Genomic DNA, 18,488 nt, shown 5'->3' with positions numbered 1-18,488 from the left:
AAGTGCTTCCAAAACTGCATGTTTACAATCTGAACTTCAGATGAAAGATAAAGATGATGTCAAATTGGTCTTATTCATTTTGTTAGTTACATGTACTGTCTAACAGCTAGATTATAATTTTCTGTTTATTATACACTAATTGTCATCTTTGTTGTTAAATTGTTCCTTTTGTAGGTGTGGTCAGAGCACACAGACGGGACAGGAGCCGTTAGTTTTGTGCCAGCCATGGCTGCCTATCTGCAGACTCTTCTATATGGGTACGCTGGCTTTAGAATACAACAACAACAGCTGGCCTTTGACCCAGTTTTGCCACCAAAGGTGACCCAATTCACAGTCCATGGTGTGGATTATCTGGGTCAGTCGTTAACTTTCGTCATCACCAAGGATAGCATTGTAATAAGTTTGACACCCTCCAGAACCCGGCAGTTGTTGTTAATTGTGGTTGATCTGCAGACAACAAAAACTCACACTTTTAAAAACAACAGGACAGTGAGGCTAAAAGCTGGAACGAAGGGTGTGATTCGACAGCTTCGTCCTCAAAAGGATATGGTTAGATAGCGACAAGTAACATTTGGGATCTGAAATACTGAAGTAAACTTCCACCAATCTCATTCCATATGCCACAAATATGTATCGGTGACATCCTGGCACTTCACTTACCTTGTGGCAGAGGTAAGCAGACAACGAGCTGAAAGATGGGAAGGCACTGTATGGAATGAACGACAGTGGATTATATTCTGAGAATTATGCCTGATAATATTGGAAAATTACCTGATAATATTGGAAAATTACCTAATAATATTGGAAAATTACCTGATAATATTGGAAAATTACCTGATAATATTGGAAAATTACCATATAGTGTGTTTTACAACAGAACGATCTGCTTAGCACACTCAGATTGGGAACAGTGTTGAGTAGTTCTGCTTTGAAGCAGTTTTGTATTATGTAATGATTTATTTGATTGTTTTTTAACGCATACTCAAGAATTTTTCACTTATAAGACTGCTGTCAGTTTTGTTGAGGAAAGTACAGTGCTCATAGTAAAACACATTTCTGCTAAGTACCTGAGAGTTTCCCATGTGACTTAGGTATGCACACCATGACAATGATGGATGAAGTGGCCTGCGGCGAATGACGAATGTGTAAACTGCCACACCACCATCGTCAGCTGTTTATTGTCATCAAGGCTCCTTACAGTTAGGGCGAGGAAATATACAGATGTAGCTGTCTGATCCTGTGTTTTGTGTCATTGAGACAACACTTTCACCTCTGTGTCTGAGCAAGTAGTCTGTATCCAGTAATGACAAGTGCTTGAGTATGCACGGTCTCAAATTCCTGGATCAGAAGTTGATAAACAGGAAGTAGTTTATAGGAGAGTAGAGTACCCAGTTGAGCAAGTGCTATCAAACAGAATTGGGCATGACGTATGGTGACATTGCAGTTTTCTACACCAGGTTTTGTACAAATTAAATTATAAACTGGCACTGTCAAGTGATTTAGACAGGACATCATTGGATGTGTAGGCTACTCATGAATAAACCTCTCCCAAACACTGGCTATGTTTGAAATTACCTGCGGAAATCATGCTGGAGAAAGGCTAATCCCTGAATTCTTTGGTTTATATTATTGAACAGCCATTGAATGATCACATAATGACTAGTCCATATTTGTTGATACGTGCTACAGCATGCACCAAAAATCAGTGGACAATAGCCCCAATGTGTTGTGAGATTATGATAGTATGAGATATTAATAAATCGGTAGGCCTTTGTGTCCGTAGTCTGTCATTACAGTGTGACAAACTGTCCAAATGGGTTTAAGTACCGATTTGGTCCAAAGATATTGTCATTAGGTCATCTCATTAAGATAAACTGTGATAGGTTGATTTTAGACCAAAGCAATGTTTAGGGAAAAAATTTAGAGCCCAGACTGAAAAATGTATATTTATGTATAATTTTCTAGGAAAATAAGTACACGAATTAATACGTACAGGTACCCCACAAAATTTTTGATTTTTTTTTTGTCAGCCTTGTGCTTTGTGAAGCAGCATCTTGAAAGTGGTAAATGAATTCTCAGCATTCATGTTAGTGCTTGAAAGGTTGTCTTTTTGTGTTATATTTTTCACCACCAAGGGCAATAATTCTTTCAAATTTGGTTCACTGAGGCATTTTATAGGATTGCTTGGAAATGTAGAGTTATTTCCCCTTGAGTTGAATACCTTCTGTGTTTACTTCATTGGTTTTCTGGCCATATGTACTCAGCATTATTGATCTGTTAGTGTTAGGGTGAGTTATAGTTGAATATAGTTGTATGTTTTTGGTTAGTGAAATATCTATCTTTTTGGGTGTAAATATGGACATGTATAGTCAGAGTATACCATAAGTCAAATGGTAATTTCTCTATAGAGATTTATTTGTTTATTTGATTGGTGTTTTATGCCATAGTCAAGAATATTTCACCTATACAACGGCAGCCAGCATTATATATAATGGTGGGAGGATGGCTGGACTTGAGCTCACAGCGACCGCATTGGTGAGAGGCATCTGGGTCATTACGCTGCGCTAACCAACTGAGTCACGGACGCCCCCTCTCTATAGAGAAGCGATATTATAGTTTTTACTGAAGTTAGAACATTACTGTTAAAATAAGTGGTATTTATTCATGGAATACTGGATTGTTAATCTGGAAGAAGCATTCAAATCGAGCCGATATTGTCTGTCATTCCTTTGCAATATGATAGATGGGGTGATGGTTAGATATCCCAGGTACAATCAGGCAGTCTCCTACTAACTAGTCAAAGCCAATACCAGTGGAGGTAAAAGTTGAGTTTCTCTCCAGTCTTAGAGGATATGAGAAGTCAGGTGGTGATTAGATGTTCTTTGATATGTAGGCCTACATATGTCAGACTGGTATTCACACTGTGCAGTTTTTGTCATGGACTGCTTGTAATCATTAACATGTGTTTGATCCTGTAGTTGAGGTTGTATTAAACCATGCTTGTGTGAGAGATGGGAAGTAGGAGTAAGTCAGAGAAAAGACTTTCTAATGTTAACTTTACACATCATAAACCCAGGGCCTGCGGATTCAGTCACCATTTTATCTGAAGGGACTTGAATGTTTCACCTGGAAACTGCCATGATGTATGCATGATGCAAAATCCCAATCAGATGAATTCTGTAATGTGCATTAGTAGGTGTTAGATGCACGCATGTGGTAACTATTATAGATCAGTCCTACAATTCTAATCTTCCAGTCAAATAATGTACTCGGTCGGTGGGGGGGGGGGGGGGGGATGCTTCTTTGCTGTTCTAAAATGGGAAACTGGATCAGTAATGATTGGTTACTAACTGGTACCTGAGAGACTCTTAGAAATAACCAGTTTTGTAACAGTTAGGGTCTCCCCAAAGTATTCTTTTGGCAGGGTGTATGGCATACATGGTAAACACTGTTATTTATGTGATAGTTTGGAGGTGCTGTGGACAAATATGTTACAAACACAGGTCAATGTTGAGAGGACTCGTGTGATTTGATATTGAAGGTATGATTTTGTTTTGTACATGGAGAAATATACAACATTATTTCCTGCAAATTTGATTACAAGGTCAATGTATGCAAATGTCATTGTAGACATACACATATGATTAAGTGGTGAGTGCTGTTCGCCCATGATAGGCCATTACTTATACAAGTATTGCTGTGTTTTGGCACTCTATACATGTTATACATCAATCAATAGAACATTTGAGAGATGATATTTGTGTAAGGTATGCTTTATAGGCCTGTTATAGAACAGTGAACTGCTATGTACGTCAACTTTTAATGATGTATTTTTATATGAAAGTGGAATAAAATCTCATGAAAACCACCCATTTCCATGACGGTGGTGCTATGGATAGGCTTTAAGTTTATACAGTGTATCAGAACACACCTTTGTGTGGTATCCCACGTGTGTCGGACATGGTTCGGACTGGAACAGGACGTTAGACTATAAGGTTTAGATCTAATGTTCTCAGTGCTGATTAAGTACGCACACATGTAGTGGGTGCATATACTGGGTTCCTCCTTAACTGAGTGGTCTGTATTAAACGCTTCAGCAACTGGACATAAGTGTGATTAAGAGCAGTCTGTTGTTTGACAAGAAGAAGACTTGTAAGATAAGTGTAAGTTGGAGGAGTGGCTAAAGTATGGCTAGACACTGAACAAGTTTGACTCACAGCGGTGCATGGTTGAAAAAGTATGACTAGATACTGGACAAGTTTGGCTCACAGCGGTACGTGATGGGAAAAGTATGACTAGACACTGGACAAGTTTGGCTCACAGTGTTATGTGGTTGAAAAAGTATGACTAGACACTGGACAAGTTTGGCTCACAGCGACGTGATGGAAAAAGTATGATTAGACACTGGACAAGTTTGGCTCACAGTGTTATTGGTTGAAAAAGTATGGCTAGACACTGGGACAAGTTTGGCTCACAGTGGTACGTGATGGGAAAAGTATGACTAGACACTGGACAAGTTTGGCTCACAGCGGTACGTGATGGAAAAAGTATGACTAGACACTGGACAAGTTTGACTCACAGCGGTACGTGATGGAAAAAGTATGACTAGACACTGGACAAGTTTGGCTCACAGTGTTATGTGGTTGAGAAAGTATGACTAGACACTGGACAAGTTTGGCTCACAGCGGTACGTGATGGGAAAAGTATGACTAGACACTGACAAGTTTGGCTCACAGTGTTATGTGGTTGAAAAAGTATGACTAGACACTGGACAAGTTTGGCTCACAGCGGTACGTGATGGAAAAAGTATGATTAGACACTGGACAAGTTTGGCTCACAGTGTTATGTGGTTGAAAAAGTATGGCTAGACACTGGACAAGTTTGGCTCACAGCGGTACGTGATTGAAAAAGTATGGCTAGACACTGGACAAGTTTGGCTCACAGTGGTATGTGATGGAAAAAGTATGACTAGACACTGGACAAGTTCGGCTCACAGTGTTATGTGGTTGAAAAAGTATGACTAGACACTGGACAAGTTTGGCTCACAGCGGTACGTGATGGAAAAAGTATGATTAGACACTGGACAAGTTTGGCTCACAGTGTTATGTGGTTGAAAAAGTATGGCTAGACACTGGACAAGTTTGGCTCACAGCGGTACGTGATTGAAAAAGTATGGCTAGACACTGGACAAGTTTGGCTCACAGTGGTATGTGATGGAAAAAGCATGACTAGACACTGGACAAGTTTGGCTCACAGCGGTACGTGATGGAAAAAGTATGACTAGACACTGGACAAGTTTGGCTCACAGTGTTATGTGGTTGAAAAAGTATGACTAGACACTGGACAAGTTTGGCTCACAGCGGTACGTGATGGAAAAAGTATGACTAGACACTGGACAAGTTTGGCTCACAGTGTTATGTGGTTGAAAAAGTATGACTAGACACTGGACAAGTTTGTCTCACAGTGTTATGTGGTTGAAAAAGTATGACTAGACACTGGACAAGTTTGGCTCACAGCGTTATGTGGTTGAAAAAGTATGACTAGACACTGGACAAGTTTGGCTCACAGTGTTATGTGGTTGAAAAAGTATGACTAGACACTGGACAAGTTTGGCTCACAGTGTTATGTGGTTGAAAAAGTATGACTAGACACTGGACAAGTTTGGCTCACAGTGTTATGTGGTTGAAAAAGTATGACTAGACACTGGACAAGTTTGGCTCACAGCGGTACATGATGGAAAAAGTATGACTAGACACTGGACAAGTTTGGCTCACAGCGGTACATGATGGAAAAAGTATGACTAGACACTGGACAAGTTTGGCTCACAGCGGTACGTGATGGAAAAAGTATGGCTAGACACTGGACAAGAATGGCTCACAGCGGTACGTGATGGAAAAAGTATGATTAGACACTGGACAAGTTTGACTCACAGCGGTACGTGATGGAAAAAGTATGACTTGACACTGGACAAGTTTGACTCACAGCGGTACGTGATGGAAAAAGTATGACTAGACACTGGACAAGTTCGGCTCACAGTGTTATGTGGTTGAAAAAGTATGACTAGACACTGGACAAGTTTGGCTCACAGCGTACGTGATGGAAAAAGTATGATTAGACACTGGACAAGTTTGGCTCACAGTGTTATGTGGTTGAAAAAGTATGACTAGACACTGGACAAGTTTGGCTCACAGCGTACGTGATGGAAAAAGTATGACTAGACACTGGACAAGTTTGGCTCACAGTGTTATGTGGTTGAAAAAGTATGACTAGACACTGGACAAGTTTGGCTCACAGTGTTATGTGGTTGAAAAAGTATGACTAGACACTGGACAAGTTTGGCTCACAGCGGTACGTGATGGAAAAAGTATGATTAGACACTGGACAAGTTTGACTCACAGCGGTACGTGATGGAAAAAGTATGACTAGACACTGGACAAGTTTGGCTCACAGCGGTACATGATGGAAAAAGTATGACTAGACACTGGACAAGTTTGGCTCACAGTGTTATGTGGTTGAAAAAGTATGGCTAGACACTGGACAAGTTTGACACACAGCGGTGCGTGATTGAAAAAGTATGATTAGACACGGGACAAGTTTGACTCACAGCGGTACGTGATGGAAAAAGTATGACTACACACTGGACAAGTTTGGCTCACAGCAGTACGTGATGGAAAAAGTATGACTAGACACTGGACAAGTTTGGCTCACAGTGTTATGTGGTTGAAAAAGTATGACTAGACACTGGACAAGTTTGGCTCACAGTGTTATGTGGTTGAAAAAGTATGACTGGACAAGTTTGGCTCACAGCGGTACGTGATGGAAAAAGTATGACTAGACACTGGACAAGTTTGGCTCACAGTGTTATGTGGTTGAAAAAGTATGACTAGACACTGGACAAGTTTGGCTCACAGTGTTATGTGGTTGAAAAAGTATGACTAGACACTGGACAAGTTTGGCTCACAGCGGTACGTGATGGAAAAAGTATGACTAGACACTGGCTAAGTTTGGCTCACAGCGGTACGTGATGGAAAAAGTATGACTAGACACTGGACAAGTTTGGCTCACAGCGGTACGTGATGGAAAAAGTATGACTAGACACTGGACAAGTTTGACTCACAGCGGTACGTGATGGAAAAAGTATGACTAGACACTGGACAAGTTTGGCTCACAGTGTTATGTAGTTGAAAAAGTATGACTAGACACTGGACAAGTTCGGCTCACAGCGGTATGTGATTGCAAATGTATGGTGTCACAATGTGCTGATAAAATGTGACATGCAAAGAAGTCAGTTATTTTAAAAAGTGTGACATGCAGCAACTCGACATTGAACATGTGTTGGATGGAGCAATATTTCTCTAAAAGTTATGCCACTCAGCAACTGTAAACTATTAATAATGTTTGGTACAGAGCAGTCTTTGAATGAATATAGCCTTTGGCAACTATAGGCCCTACATAATTGGCATTTGGTAAATTTAGGGTAAATTCACACCTACGATAGCAAGAGAGCTGTGCAGTGACATCGAAAAGTCAGTCGAGCAGGAGACTCGGAGTGAGCTGGTTGCATATATGTGTGCATGTGCTCTTACTGTGTATCTGTCACAATACAGTATGAGTCAGGAAACTTTATGATGTCTTGTCTCAGTATACTTTCTTATGTGCTATGACATGAGAATCTGTAATCGCCTGTCACAGAATCCAGCAACTGTTCACAGTACATATGTGGAGCGGATCAGTTTTTCACTGGAAAGATATGATCTGCAGCTACTAAACATTCAATAAGTTAGGGTCGGAACAGTCTGTTATTGGAAAAATATAATATTCAAGGCTCAGTTGTTCAAAAATATATTAGCTGTTGATCCCAACATTAACTTAAGTAGTAGGGGGAAGAAGGGTTCTGGCGCACTCTCCATTTGGCAAATGGAGGCACCCAGCCCCTATTCCCGGCGAGGTCCAGAAGTTCTAGTATACACACTATAGGTTCTGGCACAACCCCCCCTTGGGGCCCTCCCCAGAACAAAACAGAGGCCCCACCCCCCATTTGGGGTTCTATTAGACATACCCATTGCTCAGATATGCTTCTACACCAATTGTGTATACAACAGCAACATGCCAAAGGGTTATAATAATTGCCGGTGGCTACCCATAGGCTCCACGGAGCTCTGTGGTAAGAGTTGTCTGGGGTAGTACTGTGGGGTTCACCTAAACCGTCTGCGCAAGGGTCTTGGTACCCTGCCATGTATTAGCTGTGGTCGGGGTGTTAAAAACCGATTTCAGCTTTGCATGGCCTGCGGATATAATAGGGTCCAGATGCGTGAAAGACAGCAGAGGCTCAAGACTTTTCAAACGGAGTTCAAACGGCTGGCGGCTATTGAAATTTACAATTAGAGAGATGCTTTTATTAGTATAATGATGATATCGGCGCGTACAATGAGGCACCATCAAAAAGCGCGAGCACTACAGGGGGAGTTTGAGACGCTCCTAGGTGTGCGGCCTAAGTACCCACGGTCCCGCAATGCCTTGAAAGAATTGCAGGGGATCCTCGACAGGCATAAAACGGCTGTGGCTGAGTTGAACTCCCGAAGTAACGAGGAAGCAAGACGTCAAGAACCCGCTCAGTAATGAGGGGTTGAAGCAAGACGCCAAGAACCTCCTCAGTAACGAGGAGTTGGATGAATTGCTAGGCGGAATACTGGGCGAAAAGAAACTAGAATTCACTAACACCGGCCGGGCTATAAGGAATCTCCTCCAGGCCTGGGGGATGGGCATACCCAAAGGCGTTTGGACGGACCCAATAGCCTTCTTAGAAGAAATTCGAGCCATTATTCGCCAGAAGCTAGAAGAAGAGATCCTGGCACTCAACGGGGTTAAGTTCCAACTAGGCCTCAGGGTTCAGCTGCGAAAGGGCAACGCCGATGGCAGTGAAGAGTATACCAGCCCAGTACTCCACAGCAAACAGGAGGCCCTCTTAGAGGCTGGTGACATTGACGGGGCTCTAGATAAGGCCTTCCCCACCATCCAGGAGGTGCTGGAAAAATGGACACAGCGAGGGTCAGGGTGGGTTGTCAATAGCGTGCAAACCCTCTGGCTTGACATTGCAAGGTATCAGCCACTGAGAGGGGGGTCCTACATCCCCCTACCTGCAGCTGTGAGTAACAAGAAAGCAGTCATCAATGTGAAGAACAAAGACGACGACTGCCTCCGATGGGCACTCCGCTCTGCCTTATTTCCAGCTGCCCGGGACCCTCAGAGACCAACAAAGTATCCCACCAATGATGGTCTTGACTTTAGTGGGATCGACGCCCCCACGCCCATCTCTCAGATCCCTAAAGTGGAGGAAAAGAACAACCTCGCCATCAACGTGTTCGGGTGGGACAAGGGTGTGATCGTGCACCGCCTCAGCAAGAAGCCCGGCGACATGCCCCGAATCAATCTGCTGCTGATTGAGAAGGCAGGCAATAAAAAGATAAAAGATCTCGATCGTTTCCTGTTCCAAGAAAGTAAGAAACGAAATCGCAAACACTTCTGCGAGCGCTGCCTACACGGTTACACAAGGGAGGATCTGCTCGAGGCACATAAGCCGGAATGCCGAGGGATTGGCCAGACGGCGGTGAGGGTGGAAATGCCCCAGGAGGGGGAAAACAAGTTCACCTTTCAGAACCACCACAAACGGCTACCGGCTCCGTTCATCATATATGCCGACTTCGAGGCTCTGACCAGAAAGGTTGAAGGCCCGCCGCCATCACCTACAGAGAGCAGCACTCAAAAGACTCAGCACCACGAGCCCTGCAGTTACTTCTATGTTGTGGTGCGTTGCGACGGCCACACAAAACGCCCCGTGGAATGCAGAGGCCCTAACGCGACAGAACACTTCCTCAGAGCTCTCCAACAGGAGGAGCGGGAAATCAAAAATGTTCTAGCCAACCCAATAGCCATGAATATGACTCCCCAAGATTGGCAGGCCCACAACAACGCCGCAACCTGCCACGTGTGTGAGAAGCCTCTAGGCGCCGATTCTGTGCGCGATCACAGCCATATCACCAGCAAGTAGAGAGGCGCGGCCCATAACGCATGCAACCTAAAGTTGCGGCTGGGTCCCAAGACAGCCATACCAGTAGTCTTCCACAACCTACGAGGCTACGACAGGCACCTCCTGATGCAAGCCATAAGTAAGGTGGAGGGCCGCATCACCTGCATCCCCAACAACACGGAAAAGTACATCTCCTTCTCGCTAGTGCAGCTCCGCTTCATCGACAGCGTTCAATTCTTACGGACTTCCCTTGACAACCTGGTTGAGGCCAACAAACCTGAGGCTTTCCACATCACAGCCCGGTATGAGCCCGCCGAAGAAAAACAAAAGCTACTCATGCGCAATGGTGTCTACCCCTATGAGTATATGGACTCCTGGGAGCACTTCAACGAGTCCAGCCTCCCACCCAAAGAGGCTTTGTACAGGAAGCTCGGAGGCATTAGCGATGAGGACTACATCCACGCTCAACAGGTATGGAAGGCATTTGACTGCACCAATCTGGGGGACTACACATACCTTTACTGCCGCACAGACGTGCTCCTATTGGCTGATGTGTTTGAGGCCTTCCGGAAGACTTTACGGCAGTATGGATTGGACCCCGCTCACTATTTCACGAGCCCAGGTCTCTCGAGGGATGCGCTGTTCAAGAAGACTGGGGTAGAGCTGGAGCTGTTGACTGACTACGACCAACATCTCTTCATTGAGAAGGGGTTGCGTGGAGGTATCTCCATGGTAAGTAAGCGACACGCCAAAGCCAATAATCTGCAGGTGGAGGGATACAACCCCGAAAGCCTACAGCTACATCCAATACCTAGACGCCAATAATCTATATGGCTGGGCTATGAGTCAGTTTCTTCCAACGGGCGGCTTCTAGTGGGTAGGTGACGCGCAGCGTCTCGGTGAAACGATTGCTACCCACCCCCACGACAGTCCTTCTGGTTACATCCTCGAGGCCGACCTAGAGTATCCGGCCGGCCTACATAACGCACATAACAGCTACCCATTAGCCCCGGAGCGTCTCATGGTCCAGAAGGAGTGGATGTCTGACTATCAGCACAGCCTCCTAGGCAAGAAAGCGCCTACCGAGGTCGACAAGCTGGTCCCCAACCTCCGCAACAAGGAACGGTACGTCCTGCACTACCGGAACCTACAGCTGTATCTATCTCTGGGAATGCGCCTCACCGGGCCCTGAGATTCGCCCAGAGCCCTTGGATGGAACCCTATATCAGGATGAACACCGAGCTCTGAAAAACGGCCGCAAGTAAATTCGAGAAGGACCTGTACAAGCTAATGAACAACTCGGTCTTCGGAAAAACCATGGAGAACCTCTGGAAGCGTGTGGACGTCATGCTGGTACGCTCTGGAGAAGACGACAAGCTCTGACGCTTGATAGCCAGCCCGAGCTTTGCACGGGCAAACATATTTGATGATGACCTTGCAGCGATTCAGATGCTCAAGACCCGTCTAGTCCTAAACCGACCTATCTACGTGGGCATGAGCATTCTAGATCTCTCCAAGCACCTGATGTACGACTTCTACTACAACCACATGAACGCCCAGTACGGAGAGCGCTGCCAGCTCCTCTACACCGACACGGATAGTCTGCTACTCGAGATTCAGACTGAAGATGTTTATAGGGATATGGCTGAGAATGCAACCCTGTACAACATCTCAGATTACCCCCAAGACCACCCCCTGCACAGCGTAGCAAATATGAAGGTCTTGGGGAAAATGAAGGACGAGTGCGCGGGGCAGCCGATCGCCGAATACATTGGTCTGCGCCCCAAGATGTTCTCCATTCTGGAGGCAGGTGGAGCCAACATTAAGAAGGCCAAGGGCATGAAAAAGGGAGTTGTGGAAAAGTGCATCCGCCATAAACAGTACAAAGAGGCCCTCTTCGAGAAGATCTTCCGACACGGTATGGACGTGCTGCGATCAGAGCGCCACCATATCTATGGGCAGCACCTGAATAAGGTCTCACTCTCCCCCTTCGATAGTAAGCGCTGGATCGCCGAAGATAGTGTCCACACCTTGGCTTACAGCCATAGAGATGTCCCGGGAATCCGACGTATCGTCTAGATAGTACAGCACGGGTTCATTAGGCTTTGTGACAGAGCGCCCAAGCCGATATATCTCTAGAGACCAGGCAGGATAAGTCGCGCGACGGCGGCCACCCTCCAGCTCTCCAGGCTGATAGAGATAACCAACGCCAACACCCTCGGGGATCTTTCGCTCATTAAGTCCAACTGGACGACCTGGAACCGCCGAGGAAGGCTTATGGGGCACCCCTTTTGCCTTGATGGCGTCTTTCGGCTTTTTACCGATCAGTCTCATTGTCTCGTTATTCAGAGCGGCCACAACAGAGGGCAGCCGAGCCACCCATTCAGTAGACCGGTGTTCGGGAGGGAGGCGCATCTCCTGGGCGTGCTGATGTCCAAAGAGCCGCTCAGCCAGAGTACGGTTGAAACGCTCCACTATGCCTTGGTCTCGGTGGATATCCACGCGGCCTCGGCAGACTGTGACATCGTGTTTGGCCAGCAGTTGGCTCACCGCACCCATAAATTCGCGCCCAGGGTCAACTTGGAGAAGCTTCGGCCATCTCAGGGGCCCCTGCTTGTAAATGCAAGAGAGAGCATCAGCAACTTCTTTGGAATCTTTAGTAGCCAGAGGTTCCGCCTCCTTGTAGCGAGAAGCGACATCAACAACTGTCAGCGCGTACTCGCCGATCATGTGGTAGAAATAGAAGATCAGCTTGGTGGATGTCATTCGGCGTGGAAACATCGAACATAGGCCTCGGTATTTTTCGGGGACGAGGCAGGTATATCTGCCAGATAGCCTGCTTTTTCAGCCAGGCCCGGACCACATCTTCGGAGACTTTAGCCGCAGTGGCAAGTTTCTGGATGGCCGCGCGGCCCTTCCAGTACCCACGAGGGCTGTAGGAGATATTTGCCAGGCGAGCAGACACCTTACTAGCCATGTCATCAAGGCATTCTAGCAGCCCTCTAACAGATTTGCGACGAAAAAGATGTTAATCGTCGCGGCGCAGAACCACCTCACTACTAAGATCGTGCCTGGCGAGGAGCTCGATGGCGAGTCCGGCACAGTCAGTTCGGATTACTTGGTGAGTTTTGCGATTCCGTAACTCAGAACCCCAACCACACACATCCCCAGGATGACGAAGGTCATCTCGCTGTATTTTTTATCTTCACTAGGCACATAGAAATCTGAGAGCTGTGGCTCTGAACCCAGCAGCGAATCGCGTGCATCGCGTGTAAGAGTTTTGCCCGTGACCCTAGAATACTCGCGGATTGCAGCGTCGACATCCCGGAACGTTTGGACAGCGTGGCCCTGGCGGCGGAGTTCATCGTTGATCCAGTCCAAGCGCTCAGTGCGCTTTCAGGCTCATTTTTCCTGGGCGGCTTGGAGCTGCTCTACAGCGCGGTCATGGCGCCTCCGCTCTTCGCCGACACCGGAACTCCTCAGCATCAAAAACATATAGTTGCTCCTGCTGAAGGCCAAAGCGTTTACGAGGGCGCCGCCCAATATCATTGCGATGGAGGCCATTACTACTTGATTATATTGGGAGAAAGGAGCCCTTGTTTAATTAGCAGGTCCTTCGAAAACATGGCCAGGCCTACATCTGCAATGACCATGCCGACGTCACGGGGTGTTAAGTCCAGCTTCGGAAGGGCTCCTTTCAGGAACATCTGGCCGAGACGAGCGTACCCAGTAGCCAGGAGAGAGACCACAGCGGCGTGGTAGGCCGCGTTGACTAGCACTTTTCCGTCACCGGGTGGAGTAGATATGCTGATCTATATAGAAAGGGTCGCGACGTGTATTCAAATGGAGATTCTTTTCTTGCGGCGTGATATCTGCATGCGGCGTAATATCTGCACCACGTGCATGCGGCGTAATATCTGCACCTTGTGCATGTGCAGTATAGCGGCTGCGCCACGCGCATAGCAACACAAGCACTGCAAGGCCGCCAACGCCTAATAATGCTAGGGGCGCCCTCCAGCAGGTGATTTGGTGTGCATTCGTAGAATCCGGTTCCTTCGCAAAATCTGTGGCTCCCCCCTCCTTCGTAGAATCCGGTTCCTTCAGCTGTTTGTTGGTGGAATCAGCTGCGCCAAGCAAAGCAGCCTTTGCCTCGCAAAGCTCGTCCTTGAGCTTTTCAGCCTTGGCCTTTCTCGCTGCAGCACCCGCTCGACCCGCAGCGACTCTTTTGGGATTCTTCGCAGGGCCGTCATTCATAGAATCCGCTGTCACCCCCTCCGCTTCCTTCGGGCCTTCCGGATTCGTTGTACTCATGTTCCTCTGGATCATCATTTCTAGGAAAGCAGTGGTGTTTAAATGAGCAGTGCTCAGTAGTGGTTAGCGCCATGGTTAACGGTGCCAAGTACTTACCATAGCAGTAGTATAGCCAGCAGCTAGCACTGCTAAGCGTCTGTTCAACAAATTGGTCGGTGGCGAGCTGTGCCATGAGCATTGGTCAATTCTCAGGTGGGATTGGTAGAAGCCAGCTGGCCGCCCTTACATATGATCTCAAGAATATACCTCCGAGACCGTTAACCATCTGCGCACCGAGCTTAGCCTCGTATCGGGAGTGCAGCCTTTCAACGTCTTTGTCGCTCATGGCGTCGATCTCAGCGGCTGTTACGTCTTTTCCCAGATATCGCTTGACCTGCCCACCCACCGCAAGTGCCGCCACCCTATCCCTGAGCTGCTGTGCATGTTTGCTGGGCTATTGGCTGGGCTTCTTCTCCTCCTCCTCTGTGCCCAGAATATCGTCTATAAGCTTGTCGGTATCCATTATTAATATGTAGGGGCGACTACGTCTAATATATAATCTTAGATGTGGCGGGCGTATCAGTCATTAGCAGGAGCTTAGAATGCGGATTGTTCTGGAGCTTCTGTCGAACCTCTGCCTTTTCGCTATCGGCCTCGATGATGTGGTTCTCCTCCAGGCATTCATTGAACGAGTGCCAATCTTTGCAGTGGAATAAAGCCACCCACCTTGTCTGCTCGCGAAAGTCTTTGAGGACGGCGTTGTATTTCTGAGTGAGGACCCAGACGCTTTGCTTTGCATGGCGGCCCGAGAAAGCCATGAATGACAGCATTTTTTGTTTCTTCTTCATCGCCTCTAACGCGCTACAGTCATCGATGATGTATAGGGTGGGCTCCCCCTCGAACAATCTGTAGAAAGCTCTGAGGCAGTCGTTGAGCCGCTCGCCGGGATCAAAACAATAGACCTCAGGGTCAGACAGTATCCATCGCCGCCAGTATGATTAAGAGTGGGGCACAGGATCACAATGTGATGAAAAAAACCACAGAAAGGCCCGTCAAGTAGGTCCAGCACGAAGACTGTTTTGCCGCAGTTCGTCTGCCCGCAGATAATCACGCAGTGGGCGTCATCAATAAAGCACGCTAACGAATCTACCAGTCCCTGGCGCGCGCCCTTGGCAAGCTGGCTGGGAAGGCTGCCGCTGCGATTCCAGGTATTATTGGCAGTATCGTGTCCTGGCTACTGAACCTTCTCGGGAAAGCGTCTGGGTGGCTGGCCGATAATGTCTGGGCTCTAGTCGTCGCAGTAGGTGGCCTAACGCTCGTGGCTGTTCGCAAGTATTTAACGCATAGTCCACAGCAGCAGTAAGCCGATACCAACCCCAGCGACGACGATGGCTGTCTTCTCTTCTCTGCATCGTGATTCTTTTACTTTGGAAATAGGGGTTCTTGTTTGCCTTCGGCGGCAGCAACATGCTGAACGCACGCGGTGGGTGGTGGGACGCTTTCTTGTGGCTCAACGATCCCGTGGGAAGGTGCGCGCTTGTGCAAAGTGGGTGGCACTTTAGCGTTCACACCCTCATTGGCGCCTAGCTTCTGGTCCTCTGTGGCCACGATGATTTTGTTGTTGTAGTTCGCCATATGGCCGATCTGCAGAAGCATGTCGCTGGGGGCCATATATAGGCCTATGCCATGCACAAAGTCTACAGCGCTCCTGGAATACTGTAGCACGTCATGGTAGCGTTTGATAGCAGACGGAAGGTCGATCGGAGAAGAAATAACGTCTTCAACGTTCGCGGCAAACTGTTTTTGCGTGTCGAAGGCTGTGCCCGTGCCTAGAATACGCGCCCTTGTTTGCGCTTGGGCGCTTAGAATAGCCCACACATATGTCCGGATGGAATATATCTACGCCCGGCTGCGTGAATCCTTGGGATGTGTCGACAATGAACGCCGCCCAAGCCTCCTCGGCGTCCTGCTCGATGTAGTCGACGTGGAGCGCTGTAGGCTTTGTAGAGAACGACATCCTGCTCGAATCGAAGGACCCATCGCCAATGGGGCTGTAGCCCGTTCTCATCACATAGTAATATGCTACTCCGAGGCCGTGATTCACCCCACTGCGCCTCCAGTCTGTGTGCGTATCTACGTGGAACTCCCTACAAATCCTCTCATAGGCCCTCTTGTCGTAGGGGTTTTCGAATGTCGCCCACGCTCTGTCTTGCAGCAGGGGGGCCTGGATCTCTTCCAAGAACCGCCTAACTTGGTAATTCGTTGGTCGGGGGCGAGAAGATGGTCTTTTGCAGAGACGCCACAGCCCGTGGTTGCGCACCAGACCGCGAAGTTCACTTGGTTCTGCCAGAATTGCATAGGATTGGTGTTCCAGGCCCAAAGAATGTCATTGCCGTTATCTTTGGCAGCCGGTACTTGGCCAACACATCTGTGAACTGGACTGTAAAGACCTTCTTTTCATCGATGTAGATGTTAAATCGCGTGAGCTGCTCTGCGCTCTAAATGGGGCACAGCACACGCTGCCTCATGCCCTTAACAACCTCGACGGCCGCCTTAAAACCGCCCTTCACGAGATAACATTCTACCCAGCCTGGTTGAATATTCCCCAAAAAATGGGCTTCTTGCTTGATGGTAAATGTTAAATTGCCGACGGGCTACTACAATGTCTGTATGCTGGACAAGGACATATTCCGCCCGCATGGGATTTCTCTGGGATTGAATGAAGCCACGGTCCGCTTAGTCCTTACCCTCCCTAGAAATACCTTCATAATACTCCAAGAGCTTGCCCCCATCTTAGGGTTCTCCGACGGGATTGCGCCCATAGGGGGGACTATGGAGGGTGAAAATCTACCTAACTTGGCCCTACACAAAGAAGTCTTCGTCCATTTTGATGAACTGAGCACCTCAGAAAACGTGAGAATAACCTCAGATTTCGGTGGCGGTTCGACACTACTTCAGGCCGTCGCCGTGACTGGTGAAGGGATAAACTGCGGGAAGACAGTTTCATTTCCCAACCCACAGTAGAAAGCCTTGCGCGCCGACTATATAACACACTTGACCGTGGCACCTTTAGACAAAAACGGTAAGTATATTAATGTAGAGTACCTCAGTGCTACCCTAGAAATACAATAAGTATGGTGGAAGCATTCGGCCCCCGCTCTGCGTGCCTGGCTTTAACCGACTTGACAGATGTGGCGAAGTTCGAACTCGAAGACCAGGAAGGTAAAATCTTCGCCTTCGAGTTAAAAAATGGCTTGTACCACCGCAAAAAGATTGCTGGGGGGCAAGCAGAACCTGCCACGTTTGCTTCCCTTCAAGATGTCTCATCCTCTGTAGAGCAAGAGCGCAGGTCACCTTCTGAGGTGATTGAAGAACAAAAACTCTCATTAATTCGCTTTGAAGACCGCTTTGTTCTTACCAGAGCTCGCGACCCCACTTGGGTTGTAGATTTGAAGGTGACCCCGATGACGGTCCCGATCTTCGGGGGCGCTAGTGGCGATGTGAAAAAAGTTTTCAACTCCGGAACCTATTTCGTGTCGTGGATGCCAAACAACGGCTGTAGGGTAGCTCGGGGTAGTAGACCAGGTGCAGGTATCTACGCACTAGCTGCGAAGGATGGTGTAGAGACCGAATGTCTTACAGCGCACGCCCCATCTACGTCCATGTTAGAAATAAATCCTGGATCTATACTTATCTTCAGCATCATACTTGGCGCGGACTCTCAGCGCCGTTCCTCCTTGATTAACGGGGTGAGACTAAAGTGGCCTGCAGAGCACAATGGAAAGGAGCTCAGACTTATGATCAAATTACCGGCCCAGGGCGACCCAGTCATCCGGAGCTCTCTCGAGGATATACGGGTCTTTGCAGGGGGCGATGTCAATCTTGAGAAAATCTATTTAGAGTCCGGTATATACCCTCGCAGCTTTCGTGTTAGTATTCCCGATGACGATTTAGAGTTTACCGACGTTATTGATTCGTAGGACGAGCAATATGGGACGCCTGTACCCAGCGATCAAGGATGAAGAGCCGACGGATGACCACCCGTTGACCCCGACCGCACCGATGGTTGAAAACCACCCTGAGGGTGTGGCGCACGCCCATCGCCTCCAGTATATCAGCGAAATACAGAGGCAGCTTGAATCTGAGGGAGATCTCCGCCGGGCCTTGTACA

General features: G+C 47.5%; 1 protein-coding gene across 2 annotated transcripts in view; it reads left to right on the top strand.

Annotated features, from left to right (window-relative positions):
* LOC135468572 (protein-glucosylgalactosylhydroxylysine glucosidase-like) overlaps positions 1-18,488 on the top strand; it is a 46,362-nt gene that overhangs the window by 18,033 nt on the left and 9,841 nt on the right. Inside the window, exon 12 of one of the 2 annotated variants that reach the window (XR_010444235.1) lies at positions 175-672. Coding sequence is in view for 1 of the 2 variants with exons in the window: in XM_064746908.1 (XP_064602978.1) it covers positions 175-558 (384 nt within the window). In the remaining variant the exon portion in view is untranslated. Of the gene's footprint in view, positions 1-174; positions 3,861-18,488 lie in introns of those variants that run through there. The other variant, XM_064746908.1, reaches the window with a different exon arrangement.

The sequence above is a fragment of the Liolophura sinensis genome, chromosome 6, assembly GCF_032854445.1.
Source record: "Liolophura sinensis isolate JHLJ2023 chromosome 6, CUHK_Ljap_v2, whole genome shotgun sequence".
NCBI lineage: Eukaryota > Metazoa > Mollusca > Polyplacophora > Chitonida > Chitonidae > Liolophura > Liolophura sinensis.
The sequence above is the reverse complement of the archived record's forward strand: the minus strand, read 5'-3'. Positions and strand labels throughout refer to the sequence as shown.